Consider the following 25,637-nt stretch of genomic DNA (forward strand, 5'->3'; position numbering starts at 1 on the left):
TTTTTTTTTATTTTTGGAGATAGAGTCTTGCTCTGTAACCCGAGCTAGAGTGCAGTGGTATCACTGTAGTTCACTGCACCCTCGAACTCCTGGGCTCAAGCGATCCTCCTGCCTCAGTCTCCCTAGTAGCTGGGACTACAGGCGTGTGCTATGACACTGGGCTGATTTTTCTATTTTTTACAGAGACAGGGTCTCGCTCTTGCTTAGGCTGGTCTCGAACTCCTGACCTCAAGTGATTCTCTCACCTCAGCCTCCCAAAATGCTAGGATTACAGGCATGAGCCACCACGCCCGGCCTTCATTTTCGATTCTTGTCCGATTTCAATTCTGATGTCAAACAGCTCTGAAGAAACAAAAATGCAGTCCTAGGCAGTCCCTCAATGAAAATACAACAGCAAGTCAAAAAGCCAGCTTGATCATTACTAGTCACGGCCACAAGAGGGACCAGTACCTTTTTATTATCCACGACTTTATGGACATAGATGGTGGCTTGAGTATATTCACGCAGGTCCCTCTGCTGCTGACACAATAAGCCTTCTCTGCATTCTGGACAGAGTTCTAAAAAAGGGAAAACAGAAATGGCTGGGGAATTACTGTCGAAGAACCAAAGACCTAAAAATGTATACCAAAGTTACTAAGGAATATTCATTCAACTCTTTCGGACCACCACATGATCTTTCATTTTAAGCAAAGACTACAATATTGACATACCCTTTCCTCTTAAAATGTCAACTTTTAACTATAGAAACCAAAAGCAATATGAAAACTTACTAGGCTCAGAAATATACTGTGTTTCTGAGGGGCTTACATCTTCCACTTCAATTCTCGTGATTTTAATTATATGATCCACAACAAAGAGCTTTTGTATCATTTGCCACTCACTGGGCCATATGAGAGCTATACTGTGCAAAAAAACACAACATGCCTTAAGACACATGGAAATTAAGAGGGCTACATAATCCATTAGTCTCCCAAACCAAAATCAACACCAATATTTAACACTAAGGAATTAAAGAGTAAAGATACATTATAAAGGAATTTAAGGGAAAAGATACATCATCATTAACAAGGAACGTTACAACAGCAGTAAAACTAAATGGACTGCGGTTGAGTCATTCAGTATGGTCAAATCGAGTCAAATAAGTTAGTTGTAGAAGGATAAATACAATATGATGCCACTTCTATAAAAAGTATATAAGACACTAGTTATGTATGTGTATTTTTTTCTTTATAATTTTTCTTCCCTTTTTTCTCTCTTGGCAGTATCACATGTATTATTTTTTTTAAAGAATATTTCCCGAGACCAATAACCTTCAAATACAGAACAGTGGTTACTGCAAGAGGAAGGGAGGAGAGGGAGAACAGTATGAATGGAAGGAAGGATAGATACTGAGGGGCCTTTTATATTTTATTTTTTTTTCAGACAGAGTCTCACTCTTTGTCTGGGCTAGAGTGCTGTGGTGTCAGCCTAGCTCACAGCAACCTCAAACTCCTGGGCTCAAGTGATCCTTCTGCCTCAGCCTCCCAAGTAGCTGGGATTACAGGCATGTGCCACCATGCCTGGCTAATTTTTTCTATATATTTTTAGTTGTCCGATTAATTTCTTTCTATTTTTAGTAGAGACGGGGTCTCGCTCTTGCTCAGGCTGGTCTCAAACTCCTGAGCTCAAACGATCCGCCCGCCTCGGCCTCCCAGAGTGCTAGGATTACAGGCGTGAGCCACCACACCTGGCAACTGAGGGGCCTTTAATGATATTTAAATGGTTTAACCTTTAAGTTAACGGGTAATACACATTTGTTTATTATTCTAGGTATTTTCCTGGATGTCTAGCATTTACAATGAGAGGGAGGAAGGGAGGGGGAAAAAAAAGAAAGAAAAGAGAATGGGAGGAAGAGGGAGACAGAGAAAACAGGGGGAGGAGAGAATCCAGAAGAAAATATATATTAACTCTGAGCTCCCTTCAGTGATGTTAAAGTAGTGAAATATGAATAATAAACTCCCTAACGCTAGCTTAATCCCATGGAAATTTTTGTGTTTCGATTTCTTTTTCCTAGTTTTCTATCAATGTTGGAGGCATTCTACCTTCTCTTACACAGTTATTTTAAAAAAATTATTTTACAAGGTAAAACGGTGACATCAGAGGTGAAATTCACAGATGAGCCCCTTTGGAAGCACTTGAAGAATGGAATAAAATTTTGGTTTCAAGACCCCGAAATTGCAGATGACCAGGGCACAGTGACTTTGCTCTAGTGCCACACTCCCATCCTACTCCTGTATTTTATGAAGCCTGGCAGCTGGAGGAAAAAAAAAAAAACTACAACGAAGACCATGTTGACTATGGGATTCTGGAAGAGGTCACAATGCTGGTTACCAGCAGCTTGGGAGGAGAAAGGGTGGCTGTGTCATCTCCCAGAGGGACAAGGAAGGAAAATGAACAAAATGGCCTTGGGCAGCCTCTTGCCTTTTCTAAGGAAGCAGTCTTTTTTTTTCAAAAAAACATAAGTACACACTCTATTAAAGCATACAAAAGGAAAAAACCCACCATTCAGCAAAGGACTAGATTCTTAAAGTAGGCTATATTTGTCAGATGAGAAAGCTCTGAAACATACTTTACTAATCATCAGAAACAGAAATCATATGAAGAGCAGAAACTCACAGTTTAGAATCTTCTTTGGTCATGGAAGCAAATGTAAACATTAGCCCCCCGTGGGGACACAGAAGAGCACTATTTCCAACTGATGACACGGGACTACATCTTGTCGGCTTTCTACGAAATGAGACAAGGACGGTAAATATACTTCATTGTTGCAAGATAAAAGAGAAGACTTTTAAGATAATCATTTTTAAATTAGAGATAGATTTTTAAAGATTATTAGTCATTACATATGTTTCTTAGGATTATTCATTTAACTTAATAGAAAAGAAAGCTTGCAGCGTATGTTTGTAAACGTAACCACGGAGGGTACCACGAACAGAAACCATGAATGCTTAAAAAAATAGTAGTCAATTCAAAAAAGAGGATATAGAAAATTCTTGCTTTCTACCTCACAAATTTCCGCCACTCTTCTACAAAGAACTGCGACACGATGTAGAGGACATCCGTATCCTAGAATAAAATCACAAAAAGGATCTGTCATCACTTCCTGAACACAAGCTCTGTATGATAAACATACTGTGGCTTTCCTTATTCAGGTTTTATAAATATAGCCCTACCAAGAGTAATTCCCCGTTTAGATAACCAAACAAATGAGAATGTGAGAAGTTCTGGGTTGTTCCGAAACAGCTCATCGAGGACTTGGCAAGGACCTTAAAAAGGAAAGATGAATTCTTTCCCTTGTGGGAATCATTATACCTCTGGCCAGTTACTGAGACACGGTCTGTTTTTATCCTGGAACAAATTCGGAAGAGAAGTCTTTTGCTCGTTTGCGATCATCTTATGTAAGGCTTCATTTTCTTCCCCTTCTCTTTCTAAAATCTGAAAGGAAATGAAGCAATCAGCTGTCTCCTGCTGACAGCACACGGCCTGCCTCCTCCCTACACCCCCATCAAAAGTACGAATGTTAATTCCCCGGGGAAGTCAATCCGGGAGGTGGTGCCACAGATGTCAGGACATTGTTCAGTACCTTGCACTGCGAACAGCATTCTTTGTAACTTGGAAACTCAGGAGCCTTTGGAAAGTACTGCTGCAGTTTGTTCCAAGCCTCTTTAGAAACAAGCCTTCTTTCATTTTCAGATATGCATAACTCCCCTGAGTTTAAAAAAAATAATAATTTTTAAAAAATGGAAAAAAGTAAATATTTCCTATTTCTTAAACTTAAGAAAAACCTATGAGTACTCTTTTCCTTCTTTGCTATATAAAGTGTTGTATTTCTAGCTCTCTTTCCTTGTTCTCAAAAACTTCTAAATTTTCTTTCTCCCTGCTAAGAAGGAAGTAGGAAAGAGGGCTTCCTGGGATCTCTGTGCAGTGACAGGGGCTACTGAACATCCTTTCATCTACTGCCATACTCAAAGGTCACAGTTTCCTGCAGACTTTATTGTCTCCCATTTGACTGTTACTGAAATCATCCTGCATTGAAATGATACTTTCAAGGTTGTGTCCAACACTCTCGGGTCTATTCTCGTAAGTTATCAATTCAAATTTAAGTAATACAGCAACCTCCTGTTCAATGTGAAAACCATCTCTAGTCAAGTTCCAATTTGTTTACTATTTGTGATTGTTCTGAAGATCCCCTTGGATCTTCAAAAATCCCAGAAGACAACAAGAATAATATCAGTCACCACCACTCTCCCTGTTCTCCGGAGATCGCAGGAATGCCAAGACCACGGATGGCAACCTGCGATCTTGGCAGCCCCTCCTCAGTGTACTACTTTCCTTACCCACATCCAGCTTTCCAGGGCTTTTCTCCCCTAGTGCTATTTGTGGTTATATTTTCTATTGTTTTGGCTGTTCCCAAGTAATAAATTAGTGAACTCCACTCCTCTACCCGTACTGGTCATTAACTAGAGAAACATCTTTTAAATTTCCAAAGCCAAACATTTGTTTCTGCTCCCATGGACACAAGGTACCTAAAGATTAAGAGTAATAAAGCCAGGGGCTTTCTAAATACACAGTATACTCTACATAATAAATGAAGTTAGAATCAGAGAGATGAATATATCCAGGGTCACCATAGCTGGTGAACAACAAAGCTGGGATACCAACCCAGGTCTGTCTCACTCCAACCCCACAATCTCTAATATGTCAAAATGCGTCTTCTTAACTTCTACCCCTCACCTCTTACCGAACTTTGAATAATCTCAAGAAAAGATTATTTTGCTTTAATATACTTATTACCAGAGAAATTAGGTCAAAATGTAAAGTTTTACTTTCTTTCTGAGAAAGCTTTTGATTTAAATTCCCCCAAGGCCACTAAAACTTAATCCAGCATGCCCACCCTCAGACACAATCAGCAAACTTATTCCTACAAAAAGAAAAAGTTTAATTGGATTATCAAACCCTAATTTATGGTTGCCTTGTAAAATACAAGGCAACCATAAAAAACATTAAGGCAGATTTTCATGACCTGATTTAGAAAGAACTCCAAGGCAATTATAATTTTTAAATGGTTTTCTTTTCTTTCTTTCTTTTTTTTTTTTTTTAAAAAAAGGATTGTTCCTTTGTAGGTGTGTGGTATGACCCCATCTGGTTCAGAAAAGGAGAGAAAATTTAAAAAAAACCAACCCAATAATATAATACAGACACACACACTTTAATATGTAAAACTGCAGAGGATTCCACAGACACTGTGGATGCACTGCTTCATTTTGATGTAGGGGTACTTTTACGTAGCGACTGGCTTTTATGTGGGACGTGAATTACTTATATGATTAGAAAAGAACAACCCAGCTGGGCATGGTGGCTCACACCTGTAATCCTAGCACTTTGGAAGGCCTAGGCAGGAGGATTGCTTAAGGTCAGGAGTTCAAGACCAGCCTGAGCAAGAGCCAGATCCCCATCTCTATGAAAAACAGAAAAATTAGCTGGGCATCATTGCACACATCTGTAGTCCCAGATACTAGGGAGGCTGAGGCAGGAGGATTGCTTCAGCCCAGGAGCTTGAAGTTATAGTGAGCTATGATGATACTACTGCACTCTAGCCCAGGCGACAGACCCCTGTCTCAAAAAAGAAAAATATATATTAAAATTAAAACTGTATTTACTTTCAGTGACTCATGAAGCATCATTAAATGGCAATAAAAGAATTTTTTAAAAAAGATATAAAACCATAATGATCAAGGAAGAGAACTGAGAGGAACAACAGCAACAGAAATTTTAGAAGCTTAAAACAAAAGTGGATGAGACACAGAAAAATTAACTTTCAGTTGACCAAAGTCAAGAACCAACCAGATTTACTCTCCTGCAGAACTGGCGCCACAGACCCAAGAATTGGGGGCTCATGGAAGTGAAGGTTGTGTCAAAAAAAAACTGGAGAAGGCTGGGCACGGTGGCTCATGCCTGTAATCCTAGCACTCTGGGAGGCCAAGGCAGGAGGATCACTTGAGGCCAGGAGTTTGAAACCAGCCCAAATAAGAGCAAGATCCCGTCTCTACTAAAAATAGAAAGAAATTAGCTGAACAACTAAAAATATATAGAAAAAAAATTAGCCGGGCATCGTGGTGCATGCCTACTACTTGCAGCTATTCAGAGGCTGAGGCAGGAGGATTGCTTGAGCCCAGGAGTTTGAGGTTGCTGTGAGCTAGGCTAACGCCACAGCACTCTAGCCCGGGCAACAGAGTGACACTCTGTCTCAAAAAAAAAAAAAACTGGAGAAGGGATTAAAAAGGGGTTAAAAGCCTATTTCAGAGTCTATAGTTAGATTCTCTATTCCCTCTTCTATATCCTATAGATAACTGTCCCCTCTAATCACAAAAGACTACAAGCTTATTTTTTGACAATAAAAACCTAAGACCTTGGCATTGGGGACACAAAATAGAGAAAAAGGAGGTAATAAGCAGAGATGGAAATAAGGAAATGTTTCCACCCTGAATGCAGGAACTCTCAAGCCCTCTTCTCTTCAACCCCAGAAGAGTGACAGCTGGTCTGCATTTCAAAGCAGGAGAAAGGAAGATGTTTGTGGAAAAATCTGAGCAGCCCCAAACCAGACATTGACACAGGGAATTCAACAGTGAAACAGGCCATCCAGGGTGCTCAAATAGTCACCAGGCCCATCCAAGACTCATGTATCTTCCACAGAGTGCCTAGCACAATAAATGGAAAAAGGCCTACACCAAAGCAGGCTACTGTGAAACTGCACAACATTGGGACAGAGATCCTATAGGCTTCCAAAAATGGAGGAGGCAAAAAAATACCTACAAAGAATGGCTTTAGACTTTGGAGTGGTACTCTGAAAGGTAGAGTAAGTCCTTTGAATTCGAAGAAAAAGAATTTCCAACAGACAATTATATACCAATGCAAAACTATCCATTAAGTGTGGTGACTGTAGGTGAATGATTCCCACCTCTCTGCCTCAGTTTCCTTACTCATCACTACAATGAATGTGGTAATATGCTGACTTCATAGAGTCGTATAGATTGAATTAACAGCTATACACTTCTTAGAAACCTATCAGGCACATAAATATTCAATAATTGTCCACTATTATCTTACAACTATTAGTATTATTACAACTACCACTACCACCAGCATCGACAGATCTCTAGAAAGAAATTTTAATATAAACTTAATGAGCAAAGTGGATTTCTAAGGAAGGTTTGATATCCTGCACTTGAAAAACTTCACCCTGCACACAAAGTACACTGACAGATAATATACACAAAAAGTAGACAATTATTCTTTTAAAAAATTAGATAAAGTATGGCATCAAAACCCCACCGAGTTACAGAGCAAGCGAAAGTTCTAAAAAATAGCTCTCGTGTACAGTTTCTGATAGGCTGAGGGAACAACGTGCGTCCTGAAATCACATTCAGCTCTGCCGTGCTTTCTACTCAAAGCTGTCAAAACTGAGATGACATAAGAGGTGGGAAGGTAGAGCTGAAGAGCCTGATGACAAACTAAGTCCTGGCACTGTTTCAACCAGTGGATGAACTTAGTTTTCTGCCACAAATGCTTCAACTCTCAAAATGGACACCCTTATGTCCGTATCTATGCTATGAAGGACAAAAAAGTTGATATGAAAGCATCACTAGAAAAACAAACCTCCTTTTGGCTATTCATGTAACCTTTCTTTCTCCTATTTATTGATATTCACTCATGCTACTTAGCACTCACGAGGTTGGCTCATCTTCACATTTGTGCTCCCACTGTGCACTCCTGGTGTGAGGAAAACCAACTCAGAGACAGATGGTGATGCAGTGGGAAGAACAGATGGACGTGGGATCCACGGATACCTGAATCCACACCCAGGACAACCCCTTCCTAGTTGTGTGGCCTGTAAATGGAAATGCCACTCACCCAGTAAGCTAAGTGCAAGGAAATGCAAGTACCACTCAAGGGACAACTATCATCACGAGTGTCATCAAGGGCCCTAAAAGTATGCATGAGGGTTAAGTGTGAGACGTCATCCACTGGTTCACAGTGAACCAACAAAATTGGAAATTTATTAGGACCAACAGGCGTTCTGAGTATTAGCAATACATTATTAGCACATAACAAGAAATGCACAAATGTGGGTTAATACTATGAACCACTGACATCCCGACTTCTCTGGGTCCAATTTTTCTTGGGGTACATTTTTAATTGGTGGGGAGGGGTTTTCTAGATATAAGATCATATCATGAGCAAAAAGTGATAGTTTGACCTCCTCTTTCCCAATCTGAATACCCTTTGCTTCCTTTTCTTGCCTGACTGCTCTGGCTAGATCTTCCAGCACTATGTTGAATAGAAGTGGTGACACTGGGCACCCTTGTCTTTTTCACACAATAGATGCTGGCGTGGGTACAGAGAGAAAGGAATGCTTATGCACTGTTGGTGGGACTGCAAATTAATATGGAAAACAGTATGGAGATTCCTGAAAGAGCTAAAAATAGACTTACCATTCAACCAGCAATCCCACGATTGGGTATTTACCCAAAGAAAAAGAAGTAATTTTATCAAAAAGATACCTGCACTAGAATGTTTACTGTAGCATATTTCACAATTGTAAAGATGTGGAATCAACCCAAGTGCCCATCACTTCATGAGTGGATTAACAAAATGTGGTGTGTGTATACACACACACACACACACACACACACACACCATGAAATATTACTCAGCCATAAAAAGGATGAATTAATGCCTTTTGAAATAATTTTGATGGAACTAGAGACCATTGTCCTAAGTGAAGTGTCTAAAGAATGGAAAAGAAACACCACATGCACTCGTTATTAAACTGGGATTAACACGAACACTCATGTGCACAGAGGGAGCAAAACTCAGGGCGAATCAAGTGGGGGGGGGGATGGGTGAAAGCTTAACTAACAGGTACAATGAACATTACTTGGGTGATGGACACATTTATAGCCCTGACTCAAGCATTACAAAAGGGATCCATGTAACCAAAAACATTTGTACCCCTGTAATATTTTGAAATTAAAAAAAAAAGATAACAAGCACAAAAAAAGAGGTGAGGAGGGGAACTTATGAGGTAGAAAGCTTTGAGAAGCAGATACCTGTCCGACTTTCTGAGTGCTATTAGAAAACCATGTCTTATATACAATGGACCCCTTGCATGATGATCCTGCAAAAGGTACTTATTATAAGTGAGCATTCACTAAGACCAAGAAAAAAACAAAGGAACAAATACATAGGATTAAATAAGAACTTAGAATTTATTGTTTGTTAAGAGCATTTAGCACATAGTACACAGCAGTTACTCAATAAATGTTTAAGAAATTAAACCACAGATAACTCTAATAAAAAGAAGAAACATTAATACAAACACTATTCTTAAAGTGTTCAAATTGGAGAAAGACACACTGTCATGGGAAACAACTGAAATTCATCCCTTCAAATTCAAAGCTCATCAATGAGATAAGTGACAAAAAGTCCTCACTGTAATAAGTGATGGAAAGTTTCTTCTCCAATCAATGCCTTCTAAATATGAGACAATCCCATTTTTAAAACAATTTTTTGCAAGGCGAGAAGCGTTGGCATGAAAGCCAGGTATGGAAGCTAAAAGCTAAAATGGTGGTAAGAAACAGATACATGCTTCCAACTTACCATGTGGACACAGAATATCTTCATTAAAATTTAATTCCTCCTCCTCTTCTTTTCTTTCTTCCTTTGATTCATCTAATCAAAAGAAACACAGATAATAACTGCTGTGGTTGTATTTAAAGTTCAAAGTGGCGTATGTAGTATTTGGTACAATTTTGAACAAAGAAAACTTTCAAACATTTTCAAAATTAGACCCGAGTGATTCCTACACAGTTCTGCTAAGAAATGTTATATTTCTTTCCCTTAAAAGGAAAGAAAATATCTCAATGACAGTTAACTTTTTAAAGATTTAGGTTACACAAGAAAATGTTCCTTTTTTCCAATTTGAAAAATAATTCACATATCCTGCCTATTAATTCTAGCCAAAGTGTTCAGAATACTGTGTCATAAACCCAGTTAATCACCTACATGTCATGTCATGTCATTTTCACCTACCTACTCCTTTAGGGGTTGAACAAAAAGCTTTAAAGGCAAATGAAGTAAGGACTTAACCTTTAATGTCAAACACCTATAGCAGTCTCCCTTTAGCAGGGGATATGCTCTAAGCCCCCCCAGTGGATTCCAGAAACTTCAGATAATATCGAACGCAATTGTCATCAGTCAGAACACATGTCTCTTCATGTCCTCCACCCATAAATTGAAAGCCTTTTCCATCCTAACTAAGCACTTATCACGTACTGTTGTCACAAACTTTGGCAGTTTGAGGTGTGACAGCAAAAGTAACATAATATTTCCTTTTTCTTCTTCATAATTTCATAGACAGAAGATTCATTCTTACCAAAGATCTTAACAACCTTAACATATGATTCTTTTTCTTTCCTTATTAAGTCAAGAACTTTCACCTTTCCACTTAAAGGATGCACTTTAGGGGTTTTCCTTGGCATATCCCAATTGCAAGCATCACTACTCTTGGGCTTTGTGGCCATAATATTAATTGAAATAAGGGTGACTTGAACACAAGCACTGCAACAGTCAATCTGACAAAAGGAATACTAAGTGACCAACAGGCATGTAGTCTCACAGTGTGGACATGCTGGACAAATCACTTGCCAGGAAGGACGGAACAGGATGGCAGGAGATTTCATCATGCTACTCTGAATGGTGTGCAATTTAAAACTTATGAATTGTTTATTTCTGGAATTTTCCATTTAATATTTTCAGACCATGGTTAACTGTAGGAAACTGAAATCATGGAAATCAAAACTGCAGATATGGGGGTCTACTATATTATAAAAACTTTACCTTTCCTGTTAACATTTCTCTTCCAGTATCTGCTTTCCCTACTTGTCTATAATGTGTCACTGTCAATCTGTAGTTGAGTACACTGGGAACGTGATCAAAAAAAGAAATCTTAACTATCAGGAGATTAGAATAGTTATCCAAGAGTTTTCCAGGTTAAGTATCTAATGCATTTGTAATATACTTAATGTATACAAAGAATATTTACTAATCATTAAAAAACCTCAAGTAGAGAAAGGGGAAAAGGAAAGACATGATAATTCTGTTTCCTTTCTTTCTCTCTGTCACACATACAAACACAAATAACTTCTCAAACATGAGAGACACTCTACCTCAATGATAATGTGAAAACTGTAAGCCTCAATATTGCTCATTTTCCTATATCAGACAGATAAAAAATGACGTGAATGATATAGTCTTTATGTTGACAAAACCACGCAAAAATGAGCCCCGTCATGTGCACGTACCAGGGGTGGGGAACCTGCAGCCTTAAGGCCTCACGTGGGCTTCCAGGTCCTTAAGTGCGTACTTTTGACTGAATCCAAATATTACAGAACAAATTATTTTATTAAAAGGCATGTAGCACCAGCCTGAGCAAGAGTGAGACCCATCTCTACTAAAAATAGAAAAAAATTAGCCGGGTGTGGTGGTGTGCGCCCGTAGTCCCAGCTACTCGGGAAGCTGAGGTGGGAAGATTGCTAGCGCCCAGGAGTTGGAAGTTGCTGCGAGCTAGGCTGACGCCACAGCACTCTAGCCTGGGCAACAGTGTAAGACTCTGTCTCAAAAAAAAAATGAATTGTTTATTTCTGGAATTTTCCATTTAATATTTTCAGACCATGGTTACTGTAGGAAACTGAAATCATGGAAATCAAAACTGCAGATATGGGGGTCTACTATATTATAAAAACTTTACCTTTCCTGTTAACATTTCTCTTCCAGTATCTGCTTTCCCTACTTGTCTATAATGTGTCACTGTCAATCTGTAGTTGAGTACACTGGGAACGTGATCAAAAAAAGAAATCTTAACTATCAGGAGATTAGAATAGTTATCCAAGAGTTTTCCAGGTTAAGTATCTAATGCATTTGTAATATACTTAATGTATACAAAGAATATTTACTAATCATTAAAAAACCTCAAGTAGAGAAAGGGGAAAAGGAAAGACATGATAATTCTGTTTCCTTTCTTTCTCTCTGTCACACATACAAACACAAATAACTTCTCAAACATGAGAGACACTCTACCTCAATGATAATGTGAAAACTGTAAGCCTCAATATTGCTCATTTTCCTATATCAGACAGATAAAAAATGACGTGAATGATATAGTCTTTATGTTGACAAAACCACGCAAAAATGAGCCCCGTCATGTGCACGTACCAGGGGTGGGGAACCTGCAGCCTTAAGGCCTCACGTGGGCTTCCAGGTCCTTAAGTGCGTACTTTTGACTGAATCCAAATATTACAGAACAAATTATTTTATTAAAAGGCATGTAGCACCAGCCTGAGCAAGAGTGAGACCCATCTCTACTAAAAATAGAAAAAAATTAGCCGGGTGTGGTGGTGTGCGCCCGTAGTCCCAGCTACTCGGGAAGCTGAGGTGGGAAGATTGCTAGCGCCCAGGAGTTGGAAGTTGCTGCGAGCTAGGCTGACGCCACAGCACTCTAGCCTGGGCAACAGTGTAAGACTCTGTCTCAAAAAAAAAAGGGGGGGGGGGCAGGGTGCAGCATAGAAAGATGAAGCTTTTCTTCCCTCCTTTGGTGCTTAAAAAAAACAATCTTGAAATCAGAAGGCTGCAGCTTCCCTGTACCAATATGTGCCAGTATGTGATAATTATAAAAGTGTATGATTCTCTGATCCAGCAATTTCTAGAATTTATTTCTCAGAAATAATCTGAAAATCACACAAGGATGCTCACTGCATCTGTGCTTATATAGTAATTGTAAAAAGTTGAAACAGAATCAGTTAAATAAATGTACAATATATTAATATCCACAAAATGAAACACAGCCACTACATAAAAAGAGCTGTACGCTTTGACAGGGAGAGATGAACTGAGTCTGTATGAGCTCCATTATAAAAAGCCACTATTTACAGTGATCGTATCTGCCGGGAGGGCTTTGAAGTTCTACTTTGTTATGTTTGTGCTGCTTCGAGCTTTTAAAAATCTTTGAATGGGGGAAGGAGAAAAAGAGAAGTATATTATCCTAAAAGCAACATGAAAAATATTTTTAAGCTAGGCCAATATTGAGGCATGTTCTATTATGGCATCCAACTTTACTTAAAAGGAAGGGACACTGACATATAAAAAGGCTCAATAGAGCAGCAAATAAATACTTAACACTGGGTCACATGACACCACTAAAATTACAGTATGGTTTTTCAAATGACAGGACAATAAAATTGAAATTAATGTTAAGTTCATGAATCATACAGCACAAAATATTTTAATCAAAAGTAAAAAAACTTTTAAAATTTGAAAATGTTAAAAACCACCATTCAAGGAGCTTAAAACTAATAGCGACTTTGGTATTTTTTTCTCAAAAAGTAAGGTGTTATATGGGAAAACCCATACCAAATAAAATAAATGTGATATAAAATGATACAAATGATATAAAATGCTTGAATGTATAAAACGATATTTCAATTAAAAGGTTAAGAATATTAAAATGATAAAAATATACATGTATATAAATATTAATATTTAAAAATATGAAAATTAGGCCAGGCACAATGGTTCACGCCTATAATCCCAACTTTGAGAGGCTAAGGCAGGAAGATTGCTTGAGGCCAGGAGTTTAAGACCAGCCCGGTCAACACAGTCCTGTCACTACAAAAAATTAAAAAATACATTAAATTAAAATTAAAATATGAAAATTAAGTGAAATAATTGCTTATGGATAGCTAATAATGGATCACTGCTCATGGGTAACTAATCTCTAAATTAGTAAATCTATGCAAACCATCGGTCTTCATTTTAAATCTAAAAATAATTTCAGTGTCTTCTGACTATAAAATTAAATTTACTGCTTGATATACAATAACATAATTTCCTATGTGAAAGCATAGCTTTGGATAACTCAGGAAACTCAGAAGAATTTACAAGCAAAAGGCTATAAAGCTGCCCTCTCTCTCCTTGATGAAAAATGCACAAGTACAAGGTCACATGCTTGACGAAGACAGCCTTTATGTGTGGCAGATAATCTAAAACCGAAATGTACTGAGCTTACAATATACTATGCAATTTGCAGTAGACTTAACCTTTCTTTAAACATTTAGCCTAGTGCAGAATTAATATTAATTTTGCATGTGATTAACTAGAGAGAGCTGGAACCCAAAGCAAGATAGGTTATAAAGGAAAATTCCACATGTGAGTTGCTGCGTCCTTGCTGAATTTCAATAGCTTAAAAATCTTTTATTTGCCCTGAGATATTTTCGAGAGCTTTCGGTTTAATAAAATTTGTCTTCAAAATTACATGGATGGGTATTAAACCAATTTTACTAAAAGTGGATGTTCATAGTTTCACAGTGACTTACATACAGGTTTAAAACATCACCTTTATTTAAGGTGTTGCCATTCATTTTTCCGTTGCTTTGGTCTGCATCACCATCTTGCTCGTCTAGCTGTTCCAGAGCTAGTTGGCGCCAACTCCGCAAAGAGGATTTCCCCACCCAAAATCCGTCAATGCTGTGGAACAGAGAGAATGTTAAATCCCACAAGTAACGTTTCCTAATGTTCTCTTCCCTTCTTTCCTTGTGAAGGCCACAACTAAAATGAATTACAAACACTCAAAATCAGCTATAGTGCACATATTTTTTTTAAACCTACTTTCTCACTTTGGCCCTTTTCATTCCTCACTATAGAATTACAGGTACATAATATTTTGTTTATATTCTCAATCTATTCCTACTTCTCCTAACCCTCATTTATGTTCATGCCAATCACACCAATCAAATGGCCACTTTCTTTCACTTCTTTATTATTCTCAATCACATATAGCGGGGCCTTCAGGTAGGCATTCAGGCACTCATACATACACGTGTACATCCATGTCTACACAAATAACACATTTAGTGAACTAGATTAATCTTTGTTTGGGAAATAAAAAACTTAAATTGAACCCAGACATAATAAATCTCTCTTTTAACCGTCTTCTTGTACTGGTTCCTAGATCCAGAGGTAGGAACTCTATGGAATGGAGTTCAACACACCCCAAGCACCCTGAGTGTTTCTGATAAGAAATGGTACGCAGGGGAACATGGTTCGCACACTTACTTCAGCCTCACTAAGGGGACATGCGCAGGCCTGCCAGGATGTTTTTCCTCACAACGTAATCTTTGTACTAGTCCATACTAGAGCGCAGGCTAACACTCTGCCTCAGTTTGGTCAGGCCTCACACCCACATTTCTGCTTCTTCCTCTCTAACGGATGGAATACAGTTGCAAAGGCTGACTGAGTTTTCTTCATCTTTGTCACAGGGCAATCACTGCAAAATGTACTTTTGCTCTGGCTCTGCCATCTACTTCATCACCCTTCTTCTAAAAATCCTAACTTCTTATTTTCAATAAATGATAAGCTGCTTGGTTATCTCCTCTTGAAAATGTCTAATAAACAAAGTACGCTGTGCAACATACCCCTTTACTGTTGCTTTGAGTAGGTTATTAACAGTTTTATAATCTTCATTTAGCTGGTTCTTCAGACGTAATATACGACAACGTTCTACTACACATTCCTTACACAGGGCTTTCACTAAAGGCAAGAAAGAATGAAGGGAGATATAGTTCCTTTACACACAGACTTTCTCTTGGAAAATGTTTCAGCACTTCACAAACAGACGTCTAAACCAAAGTAAAAAATGTTGATAATATGCCTAATTGGTTTATACCCTAAATTATTTTGGTGATATGGATGCCAAGACAGTAATATTGTTATCTACATAAAGAACAATGATGGAGGGATGCTTCTTGAGGCCAGGAATTTAAGTTCAAGACCATCCTGGGCAACATAGCACATTGTTAGAAGTCCCTGAGGCACAGGCACAAAATTTGCCATCAACCAGATGAGAGTTCAAGTACCTTAAAATTAAACAATTACTACCAGATGGTTTTTTCAAAAGGGTCCTATTTTGTCTTTGAGAAGGGTAAAACAAACAAACTAAAACAACAACAACAAAAAAAACCAACCCTCCACGTATAGTACCAGTTGCTTAATTTCCACTTTATTTAGCAAATCCTTTTTGCAAAACATTAGGAAGATTTGGTCTCACACCGTTTGGGTCAAATCATCATAAGCCCCACTCAAAAAGAATGTAAGATGAAGACTTAACACATTGCTCTTTTTTTTTTTTTTAAATCTCGAATTACCAGTTAGTCTTGGACCTCCTCCATATCTACTGTAGAAAATGTCAGCTGCATATTCAGATATTCTCTTCATAATTGAAATTTTATCTGGATGAAGCTTGTCGTGGGAACACAGGCAAGCATGATTATCAATAGGCTTGGTAGGTGTCGATTCATCCAACCACTTTTGCAGCCACTCAAGAGAGACAAACTCATAGGGCTCTGAGGAAGAAAGCATCAGAAAGAATCTATGTATTTTTATAGTTTTTTGACTAAGTGATACATTCATTTTCCTCAAAAGACAATGCAAACTCTGTCCAAAGTTAGCAGAATCAGAAGGATCATTGTTTTGGAAAGATGTTTGATGAGTATGACACAAAGCTCCATTTAACTACCACTCCTCTGAGTTCAAGGAACTGTGCAGTACAACACTGAGGCTGCACAGACCCTACGAGATCGGCTGGTATTATTAACCACATTCTACAAGAGGCAGCCACAGAGAGCAGTGTCTTGCTTGATAGCACAGCAGAGCTTTGATCAGGACACCCGTGTTTGCTGACTACAAGTCATGCTCCACACTGGCTTGCAAATCACACAACCTTATCGCCTACTAGGTTTTTTTCCTAAGTTATTTTCATCAACACTTTCACAAATATGTGATATACATCTGAAAGTTAAAATGAGAAGCCAGACTGAGCTCAAATTAAAAATTAACCTGGTCAGCTATAACCACACTTTACAAGCCCATTTCAACCACTGGACTTTTCTTCATCCAAGATGACACTGATGTTGATTTTGAAAAGGTACTTAATTCCCCCACCCAAATCCATGCCATGATCTATTCATTACATTATTATTTATTTCAAGAAAGTAGCCTATTTTAAACAAGTTGCAGGATGAAGTACACTAGAAGGGAATTATCATCAATTTTGAAGTTGCAAAAATTAAAAGACAAAACCAAACACCTCAAAATGAGTTTTAATTCGGGAGAGGGAGTCCCAGAGTTCCTTAAAAGCCAAAATTAAAGATAAAGGGCCAGCTTTGATTACTTACAAAGATCTCCAGTGAGTCCCAGCATAAAACATAGAAGAAAACATACAGAGGTTGAATTTATATGTTTGTATTAATATACTGCTTCGGATGAGATCTGAGGGATAGACACTTCAATGCAAAGCCCATTTTGACCAATTTTATACTCCCCGGAGAGTTACACATCTAGAAAACTAACTCCCATTTTAATTTTAGCATAAAACATTTCAATTTTTACAAAAACAAAATGTGGCACTGTACATCATCATCTGAGAGCCTTCTGACTAGCCAGCTCTAATGCGGCTACAGAGGAAGAGCACAGGACTGCAAGTTGAGACCAAGGTCTAATCCAAGTTCTGCCACCAAGAAACTGAACTTGAGCAAGTCACTTAAACTCTCTATGCTTCAGGTCTTTTATTTGTAAAATGAAGGTAATAATACCTGCCTTCTACCTACCTCACAGGGATGTTGTTGAGTGTAAAAGATAAGATATGTGAAGCATTTTGAGCTTTTTGGAAGAAAAGAGATATAGAAAAGTTAATTATACATTCACATAATATATAAAAGAGGAGACCTTAAGATGCAGTATAGGTAACACAGTTGTGGCATTCTACAACATATCATGGTATGGTTAATTACATTCAAAATATCTCTCAATTTTATTTGCCATTTATCAAGTTTAATCTGACAGGGATAGAGTACACTGGGTGTCTAAAGAATGCAAAGATATTTTGCTCCCTATCCAAGAGCAAAATAAAAAGTTTTAGCATATCTAATCTTTTCCCAAATGTAGTCAGATAGTTTAAAATTTTGAGTAACCTTGAAGGCCATCAAAGGAAAAAAGAAAAAAAATAGGACTGTGTAAAGAGAATAATTCACTAGGTGTTTTAGCTTCCCTGATAGCTGAGGAGGGGTAAATAGGGGGCAATACTTGCTATTATTGCTAACTTGGAAGAATAAACATAAGAATCCTGACCCTTACAATGAAAGGAATCTAGGAAAACTAAAAATGCACAAAGCACTCCTTGCCAGGGGATATATGCAGGAATTCAAGGCCTAGGGTGACTGTTAGCATGACCTGTCCAGCAACAATGTGACTCAAAGGCAACTAGTTCAAGACATTTTCCAATCCCACAGAAAAGTTACAAGTGAAACTTGTTGTTTTGGTTTTTGAGTAGTTCAATATGAATTTAATGTAAGATATGAAGAGTACAAAAACCACGTATGATTCTACAGTAAGAAGAGGAAGGAAGAGAACAGAGGCTGGGCCCACAATTCTAATCTAATACCATATTTACTATTAACTCAGCCAGATTTCATTCTAGTGTGCTGTGGGAGCCAGGGAAGGAAGAGCAACTGTGGTCAGAGGTCTTTCTCAATTTCCATTTTCAATCTCTGTCGCTGCAAAGAGTTGTATCGATCTCTGCCAAGAGCATCCCTGAGAACAGGGGTCTAGCACAAGTCTCACAATTAAAGCGGATTGTGCTAGAATTTGTGATTCAGTAAACTACCTAAGCAATGCCTTCCAAAGGCACAATCAATAACCAAATGGGAGTGAGGCCTCTACCTCGTTATCAAGTTGGAGATACCAGACTATAGGGAATTTCAGCATTTGATGAACCAGGAAAGCAACTGTTAAAATATTTACCAAAGGGAAATACACATTTTGGTTCAAAATTATTGCTAATTTTAAAAAAATGAATGGATTTTGAAAACGATAAATTTTCTATTGGAGAGTTATAAAGTCTAGAACAATCACAGCATAAAATATATTTGAAACACATTACCTAGAGATAATTTAGGCATATCTCAATTTAAATTAAAAGGGCCAAAGGATGTTCTCATGAGGCTCAGATTTTAGGATAAGTGACCTTTTTAAAAATATGTTCACAAAGATAAGATTTAGAAAATGCATAACAAAAGACTTTCATTGCCAGCTCAAAACCATGGTCATTAACTGAGATTTTATATCATCTTAAGAAAATATGGAATTTCCACTATGTAAATTTACTGCAAATGGGAAAAAATTATAAAGCTAATAATTGGTAAAAGTATAAATAACATAGAACATAAGTACAGGTTCTTATACACTGAATGAAAACAGCCAAGGGAAGCAGCGTTAACTCGACATATAACATCTTTGAACTACACAGTTCTAAGGAGTGGTTCAAAATAGAATTTCTCTTTAGACCCAGTAAGTCCCTTTCTCTTGTCCAGTGAATACAGGAAACTGTGAATAAAGTTCAGAAAATAGATTTCTAGGTCCCAACTCCTTTGAACAAAGACCTATAAATTTAGAGAATTGAATCATGGGTTCATTTCCAAACCATTTCCAGTTATACTAAGGTCAGTCTAATTCTTTAGGATAATCCCAACTCTTCCACAGAGTTAAAGAAGCAGGTTACAAAGAAGGGTCAGAATCAAATTAAGATGCAGTTTTGAAAGAACTTCTGACGTCTATTCTTACAGATTTAGTGATTTAGATTCATCTTTTGTTTAAAGTTATACCAGTAATGGAAAATTAAGATATTAAAAAGACAAAACCACACGTACAATTATGCTTGCGTATTTATTTTCTAAAGTTAGGATTAAATTGTTTATCCCCTGTAAGCGGAAGTTAGGTTTGGGGAATTCATGTCTGTGAAATGACAAAGATAATTTACTACAAATGGCATTATCAGCCTTAATAAAGGTGGTTTCTTTTTTGAGACACTAGGTAAACCTGAATAAAGTATTCAGTAATGGGATGAGCTGGATTACGTGGGATAATTCTAAGAAATCACGGGTCAGCAGAAAGCTTTTCTACACTTAATATTTTATATTAAACTTCAAGTTCATCAAATAGTATCAAAAAATTATATTCATATAAAAGAATGCCTGTTAATACTTTTAGGGCACAAAGTATTCAAAGAAATAGAATAAGCAAGTTGCTCCCATTGTAATCCAATCAGATTTTTCTTTAGAAACAAGTTAAAATCTCATAAAATAGAAATATCTACAAAAATCATGAATGCAGAGTGCTGACCTAAATCTCATAATTAATTAACAGCCTCTCTTTTTTCAAAGTACACGATAATGAAAATTATATGGAATGCTACACATTAAGGTATCGCTGGTTTACATAGTAATTTTAGAGTTATATAAGCTGGCTTTAGTGAGTTATAAGAAAAGACAGGAGAAAGTTTGTTCATATACACTTGTGAACATAAAAAAACAAGGCACTTAATGGCAACAGTGCTGTCCCAAAATATCTTACAGACCAGCTCCAGCAGGTAACCTTTGGTACAGCTCCTTAACCTCTTCGTGTTTTGCTTTTCCTTTATCCACACTTTGCTTACGCATCTCGGCCATTTCAATACACCACTCCTCGAATTTTGAATTATCCCGATCTACCAGCGCTTGAAGAAAGGCTATTCAAAACAGAAAGACAAATAAAGGCTTTATTCTGGTTTTCAAAAACAGGGAACCATGTGGATCACTAGATTATATTAAACACTGGCTAAAACTTTGGTAGCAACTTCCTGCCATGGTCTCCCCTTCTGCTGACCTCCAACATGAAGGCAGAAATAAAACTGAAGACAGCCACTGGAATAATTCCATGCTGATCCCCCACTCCCATCCCCAGTTCTCCATGACCTCATCAGCCTCCCAGAACAATCAAATGGCTCAAAAAACACCACTTCAAAATAGATGATGCCACAGAGCACAGAACAGTACTACACAAAGGCTGCCTGCAGGCCAGCAGCAACTCTTCCTTTTTTTTTTTGCTCTAGAAAGTTTATAAACACTTGACTAAAACTCACAAGTGCTCTATAAACTGAACAAAATAAAACCAAAATTAGGCTTTAAATACAAGTCTTGATTACTTTTGTGATTTTTTCAAATTGCTTTTGCTTTTCTTTAAGGGAGGGTCAGTGGATTAGCTCTGTCCAAGACTCCTTTATTTCAAAATCTCATTACCGTAAAGCAAATTTGTGATTAACAGTTACTCTCATCCACATTTACCGTATGGAATCAACCTATTGTAATAAATAAAAGCAATCTGTTGCTTGTCACTAATCTTTGAGGATGCTATTCTAAAACATTTGCCCATTATAACCCTGGAAAACTGCTTACCTGGAACTTGAACAGTTGTGTTGGGCTTTTCTTGAGTTTGCAGTCTATAAACCAACATGTACGCATTGCGAGAGCAATGGGTTCCTTTGCCACACTTGGGTTTACGTGTTTGGGACTTAGAAGGTTCTGCTGAGGTAGAGAAATCAAAAGATGACTTAACTAGAATGCCTACAGTTTGCTCGTTCTTGTGCGGTGGGGGTGGGGGTCACAGAAAGCAATTTCCAAAATACACACCCAAGATACTTTAACAGGGATCCAAAACATTAAAAGGCCACACAAATTTAGTGGGCCCTTTATATTTTTGAATATTTAAAAAGTTCACTACCCACCCCCCATGTAAAAAGAAAGTACTATTTTTCCTGAGAACTTGGAACCAAAAAAAACTAGTACTGCTCTGAGTTAGTTAGTCTTAACTTATATGAATTAACTCAGGCTAACGTAATTACAGAGGGGAACACGGGCCTTTAAATCCCTTGGTAACGTTTTTATTCTTTATCTGAGTGCTTGGAACACAAGTACTTATTTTAGTATTGTTTTTTAATATAAAAGAGTACATATAAAATGTATATGTACAGCTTGAAAAATTAAAAATTACATCAGTAAATCATTTTAGTGAAGAGAAGCTCTTTAATTTAGTCAAATAATAAGAACAAACCCAGACTTAATTGTCTAAAGAAATAAAACAGCATATTTTGAAAAATGGAATGAAATGCTTTCATATAAAAGAATGCCTGTTAATACTTTTAGGGCATTTTGAAAAATGGAATGAAATGCTTACAAGCAAAAAGATTAGTCACTAATCTCAATGAACTCGTAGCAAGTGGAAAACATTAAGTGTTTGAGAGGGTGAGTATATCACATGGAAGTGATCTTCAAATTGTGTTTCAGTATCCCAGGGTAACTTCCCAAGGGGTAAGAGGTCATGAGCAGATCTGAGGAAATCCAATTACCAGATCCTAAATTCACTATATACTTTGCTAAAACTGATTTGTCTCAAAATTGAGGTTCCATGGTGATTTCTACCTCTTCTTTCTCAATCATCTGTCTCCCACTTTACAAAAATAGATACAATTCCTCACCCAGTGACAAAAAAGTGTTTCATCCATTTCATTGAAAGACATAAAGATTTGCTTTCTTTAATTTAATAAAATTTGTAATTTATATTAATTTATAAATTAATACAACTTATATTTTTATAAGTCTGATGAATTATGTAGTAACATTCATAATTTCAAAAACAACACTCTATCTAGAACTTTTTCACCATTTGGAGGTTTATGGTTACAAAAAACTTAGCATATTCCATTAGAATAGAATTCTAAAGGGAAGTGTTAAAAAGTCCTACTCAAAAAAGAACTGTTTATGTATCTTTGAAAAGGATGATAGTAGGTATCAAATCTCTATGGTATTTAGTTTCATTTAGACACTCTTAAAAGAGTGATGTTGCACTTTAAGTTTCAATATTTATAATTTGTCATAAAATACATTATTTGGAGCTACTTAAATTTATGATGAAATTATGTTGGATTTTAACATGTAGAAAGAAAAACAAAAGTTGTTCAGCATTCTTATAGCTAATACTTGAGCAAAAAGGTTTGAAGACAATTGTACTCTCATAGGAAATTTAAATAATCATTCCCATATTCAGGGAAGATGGGATTACTCATTCATTTCTAACTGAAGAGTATTCAAGATTTAAAATATTCATTACTTTGTATAAGATGGAATATAAAATGATTCATAAAAGTTCAGGATAGAATATAGCAATGAATGTCTAATGGAATTTAATAAATATTTTCTATTTTTGATTTAAAAAACAGATGAAAGCTATGATATACATTACACATAATAACGAGAGTTATTAGATCAAATGAACCTCAGTAAAGAACAAATAGTCTAAGCCATACTACCCTGAACGTGCCCGATCTCTTCTGACCTCACAAACTATGCAGGGTTGGGCCCAGTTAATACTTGGATGAGAGAACAGTCAACTAAAACCAAGACATAATTATTCACAATTTAAAGCTACATCTCAACTTTGTTCCCAGTAAGAATGCCACAATAAAAACATATACTGTATAAACAAATGTTAAGAATTTGAGTATTACTTAGGAAAACTGGGAGCAAGACTGTTTAGTCTGTAAACATGTAAATGTGATTTAAAAATAGAAAATACTTCTCCAAACTGTAAGAATGTAGCTGCCACATGAGTTATCTGCAGAGATGACCCATAAGCCCCGACAGCCAACCCCAACTGCCATGCTCCTCCCTGTTGGACACCTTGGAAAAGTGGCTCTGATCTATTAACCAAGAACAGTGGCAGGAGATGCACACCTACTCCCTTTCCTCTTCTCCTATTCAGAGGACATAGTCTAAACGTCACTCAAAATGACAGACACGGAAGATAGTGATAAACCGCTTAGGTGAGATGGCTCCAACTGGAGGAACTGTCTACTACTTTGGAAAATAAACGGGTACTTGGGCGAAAAACTGAGTGATAAGAGGTACACATTGGGATACTATTTCAAGAAGTCCTGTTTATGCCAGACCTCATGGAGCAGCTCATTCCCCACAGAGGCACTACCCCACACTCCAGGAATACGGTGAGACACTTACAGGGAGGAGGAGCAGAGTTCCCCTGCTAGAGTTAGTTCCCAAAAATAAATTTGCTGACCGAAGGAAAAGGACTGCAAATCCCACCTCATTAAACCTACTATTCATCACTTTTAGCTTAATACTCACCATACTCCCCTGCCCCCTGAAATAAACCTTTTAATTGAAAACTAATTTTTTGCCTTCAGGCTTTACTGAAAGCATGACATTATGAAAACCATCTCTGGAGCAAAATAATTAAAAAATTTTTAAACCAGATTTTTAAAAAGCAAGCATTGGCTGGGCACAGTGGCTCATACCAATAATCCCACGGTTTTGGGAAGCCGACGAGGGAGGATCAATTGAGGCTGGGAGTTCCAGACCAGCCTGGGCAACAGAGCAAGACCCTGTCTCTCCAAAAATAAAAGAAATTAATCAGGCATGGTGGCGCGCCCTGTAGTCCCAGCTACTCAGGAGGCTAAGGGGAAAAGATCACCTGAGCCCAGGAGTTCAAGGTTACAGTAAGCTATGATATGATCGTACCATTGCACTCCAGCCTGGGTGACAGAGTTGAGATTCTGTCTCTTTTTAAAACAAAAGAAAACAAAATAGCAGGCATTGCTAATAAAAGATGCTCAGTGTGTTTAAGAAATGTAAATATCCTTCATAGCCCATAACGGTCTTGGGCCATAATACTTTATCACAAATATTTCTGGGAAAAAAATTTGTATTTTAAAAGGGCACTCACAACTTAAAGGTTTTACCTAGATCTTCCTCAATCCCTAGTTGCAATTTCTTCCCCTCCATCTTTTCTATGTCTTCATCATTAAACTTATACCATTCACCAGACTGTGGATCTTTCACATGGGCGATGTAGTGGCCAGAGTAAGCACTCACTCCCCTGTGTATGAGGACTGCACTGAGTTCATACACATAGGACCCACCTGCAGAAGGAGAAAGGGAGAAAGTAAAAGAAACTTTGGATGACAGTTTTTCTTTTTAAATCCTGAGCCTCTATTATAATGACCATCATTCTTTACATATATGGTAACGGAATTCAGAACATGGCACCTAAAATAAAAAACATTTAGTCTTAAAAAATAACGTCACAGACATTCTCTTAAGCAGCACACTGCGTTAACTCTCCATTCCTTCTCTGAATTATGCTGATGAAAAATTATGGCATTCTGGGCACTCAGGGTTGATAAGCTACGCTGTAGCATACTGTGCCCTTCCATGCAAACTAGCTGAGCCACATGCTTACCAAGAATCAGCTGTTCACATTCTGCAATGTACTACAAAAATTAATTAAAAGCTATACAAATCAGTAAGATATAAGTATAAAATGAAAAAGCTATTGTTTGTAGAAAAAAGATAAATGTTTAAGAAAAAATAGAACCAAGTCATTAAAAATTTGTTTTCAAAATAGTTGTAGGCATTGGTGAAAGGGTACGAACTTTCAGTTATAAGATGAAGCCTGGGCAACATACAAGACTGCGTGTCTACAAAAAAAAAAAAAGCTAGAAAGATTACAGGCATGGTGGTATGTGCCTGTATCCCAGTTACTCAGGAGGCTGAGGCAGGAGGATCCCTTGAGCCCAGGAATTCTAGGCTGCAGTGAGCTATGAC

General features: G+C 37.4%; 1 protein-coding gene across 3 annotated transcripts in view; it reads right to left on the bottom strand.

The window, feature by feature from the left end:
• Positions 1-25,637, bottom strand: part of USP48 (ubiquitin specific peptidase 48) — a 76,416-nt gene that overhangs the window by 18,624 nt on the left and 32,155 nt on the right. The window contains exons 7-19 of one of the 3 annotated variants that reach the window (XM_012650943.1): positions 24,773-24,952; positions 21,417-21,542; positions 20,561-20,710; positions 16,296-16,493; positions 15,567-15,681; positions 14,489-14,619; positions 9,700-9,771; positions 3,623-3,747; positions 3,352-3,474; positions 3,044-3,105; positions 2,656-2,766; positions 771-901; positions 451-557 (exon numbers count right to left, since the gene is read on the bottom strand). In XM_012650943.1, the coding sequence (XP_012506397.1) occupies positions 451-557; positions 771-901; positions 2,656-2,766; positions 3,044-3,105; positions 3,352-3,474; positions 3,623-3,747; positions 9,700-9,771; positions 14,489-14,619; positions 15,567-15,681; positions 16,296-16,493; positions 20,561-20,710; positions 21,417-21,542; positions 24,773-24,952 (1,631 nt within the window). Of the gene's footprint in view, positions 1-450; positions 558-770; positions 902-2,655; positions 2,767-3,043; positions 3,106-3,351; positions 3,475-3,622; positions 3,748-9,699; positions 9,772-14,488; positions 14,620-15,566; positions 15,682-16,295; positions 16,494-20,560; positions 20,711-21,416; positions 21,546-24,772; positions 24,953-25,637 lie in introns of all 3 variants that reach the window. The other 2 variants (XM_012650942.1, XM_012650944.1) reach the window with 2 other exon arrangements.

This window comes from Propithecus coquereli, unplaced genomic scaffold (genome assembly GCF_000956105.1).
Source record: "Propithecus coquereli isolate 6110/MARCELLA unplaced genomic scaffold, Pcoq_1.0 Scaffold341, whole genome shotgun sequence".
In the NCBI taxonomy this organism is placed as follows: Eukaryota; Metazoa; Chordata; class Mammalia; order Primates; family Indriidae; genus Propithecus; species Propithecus coquereli.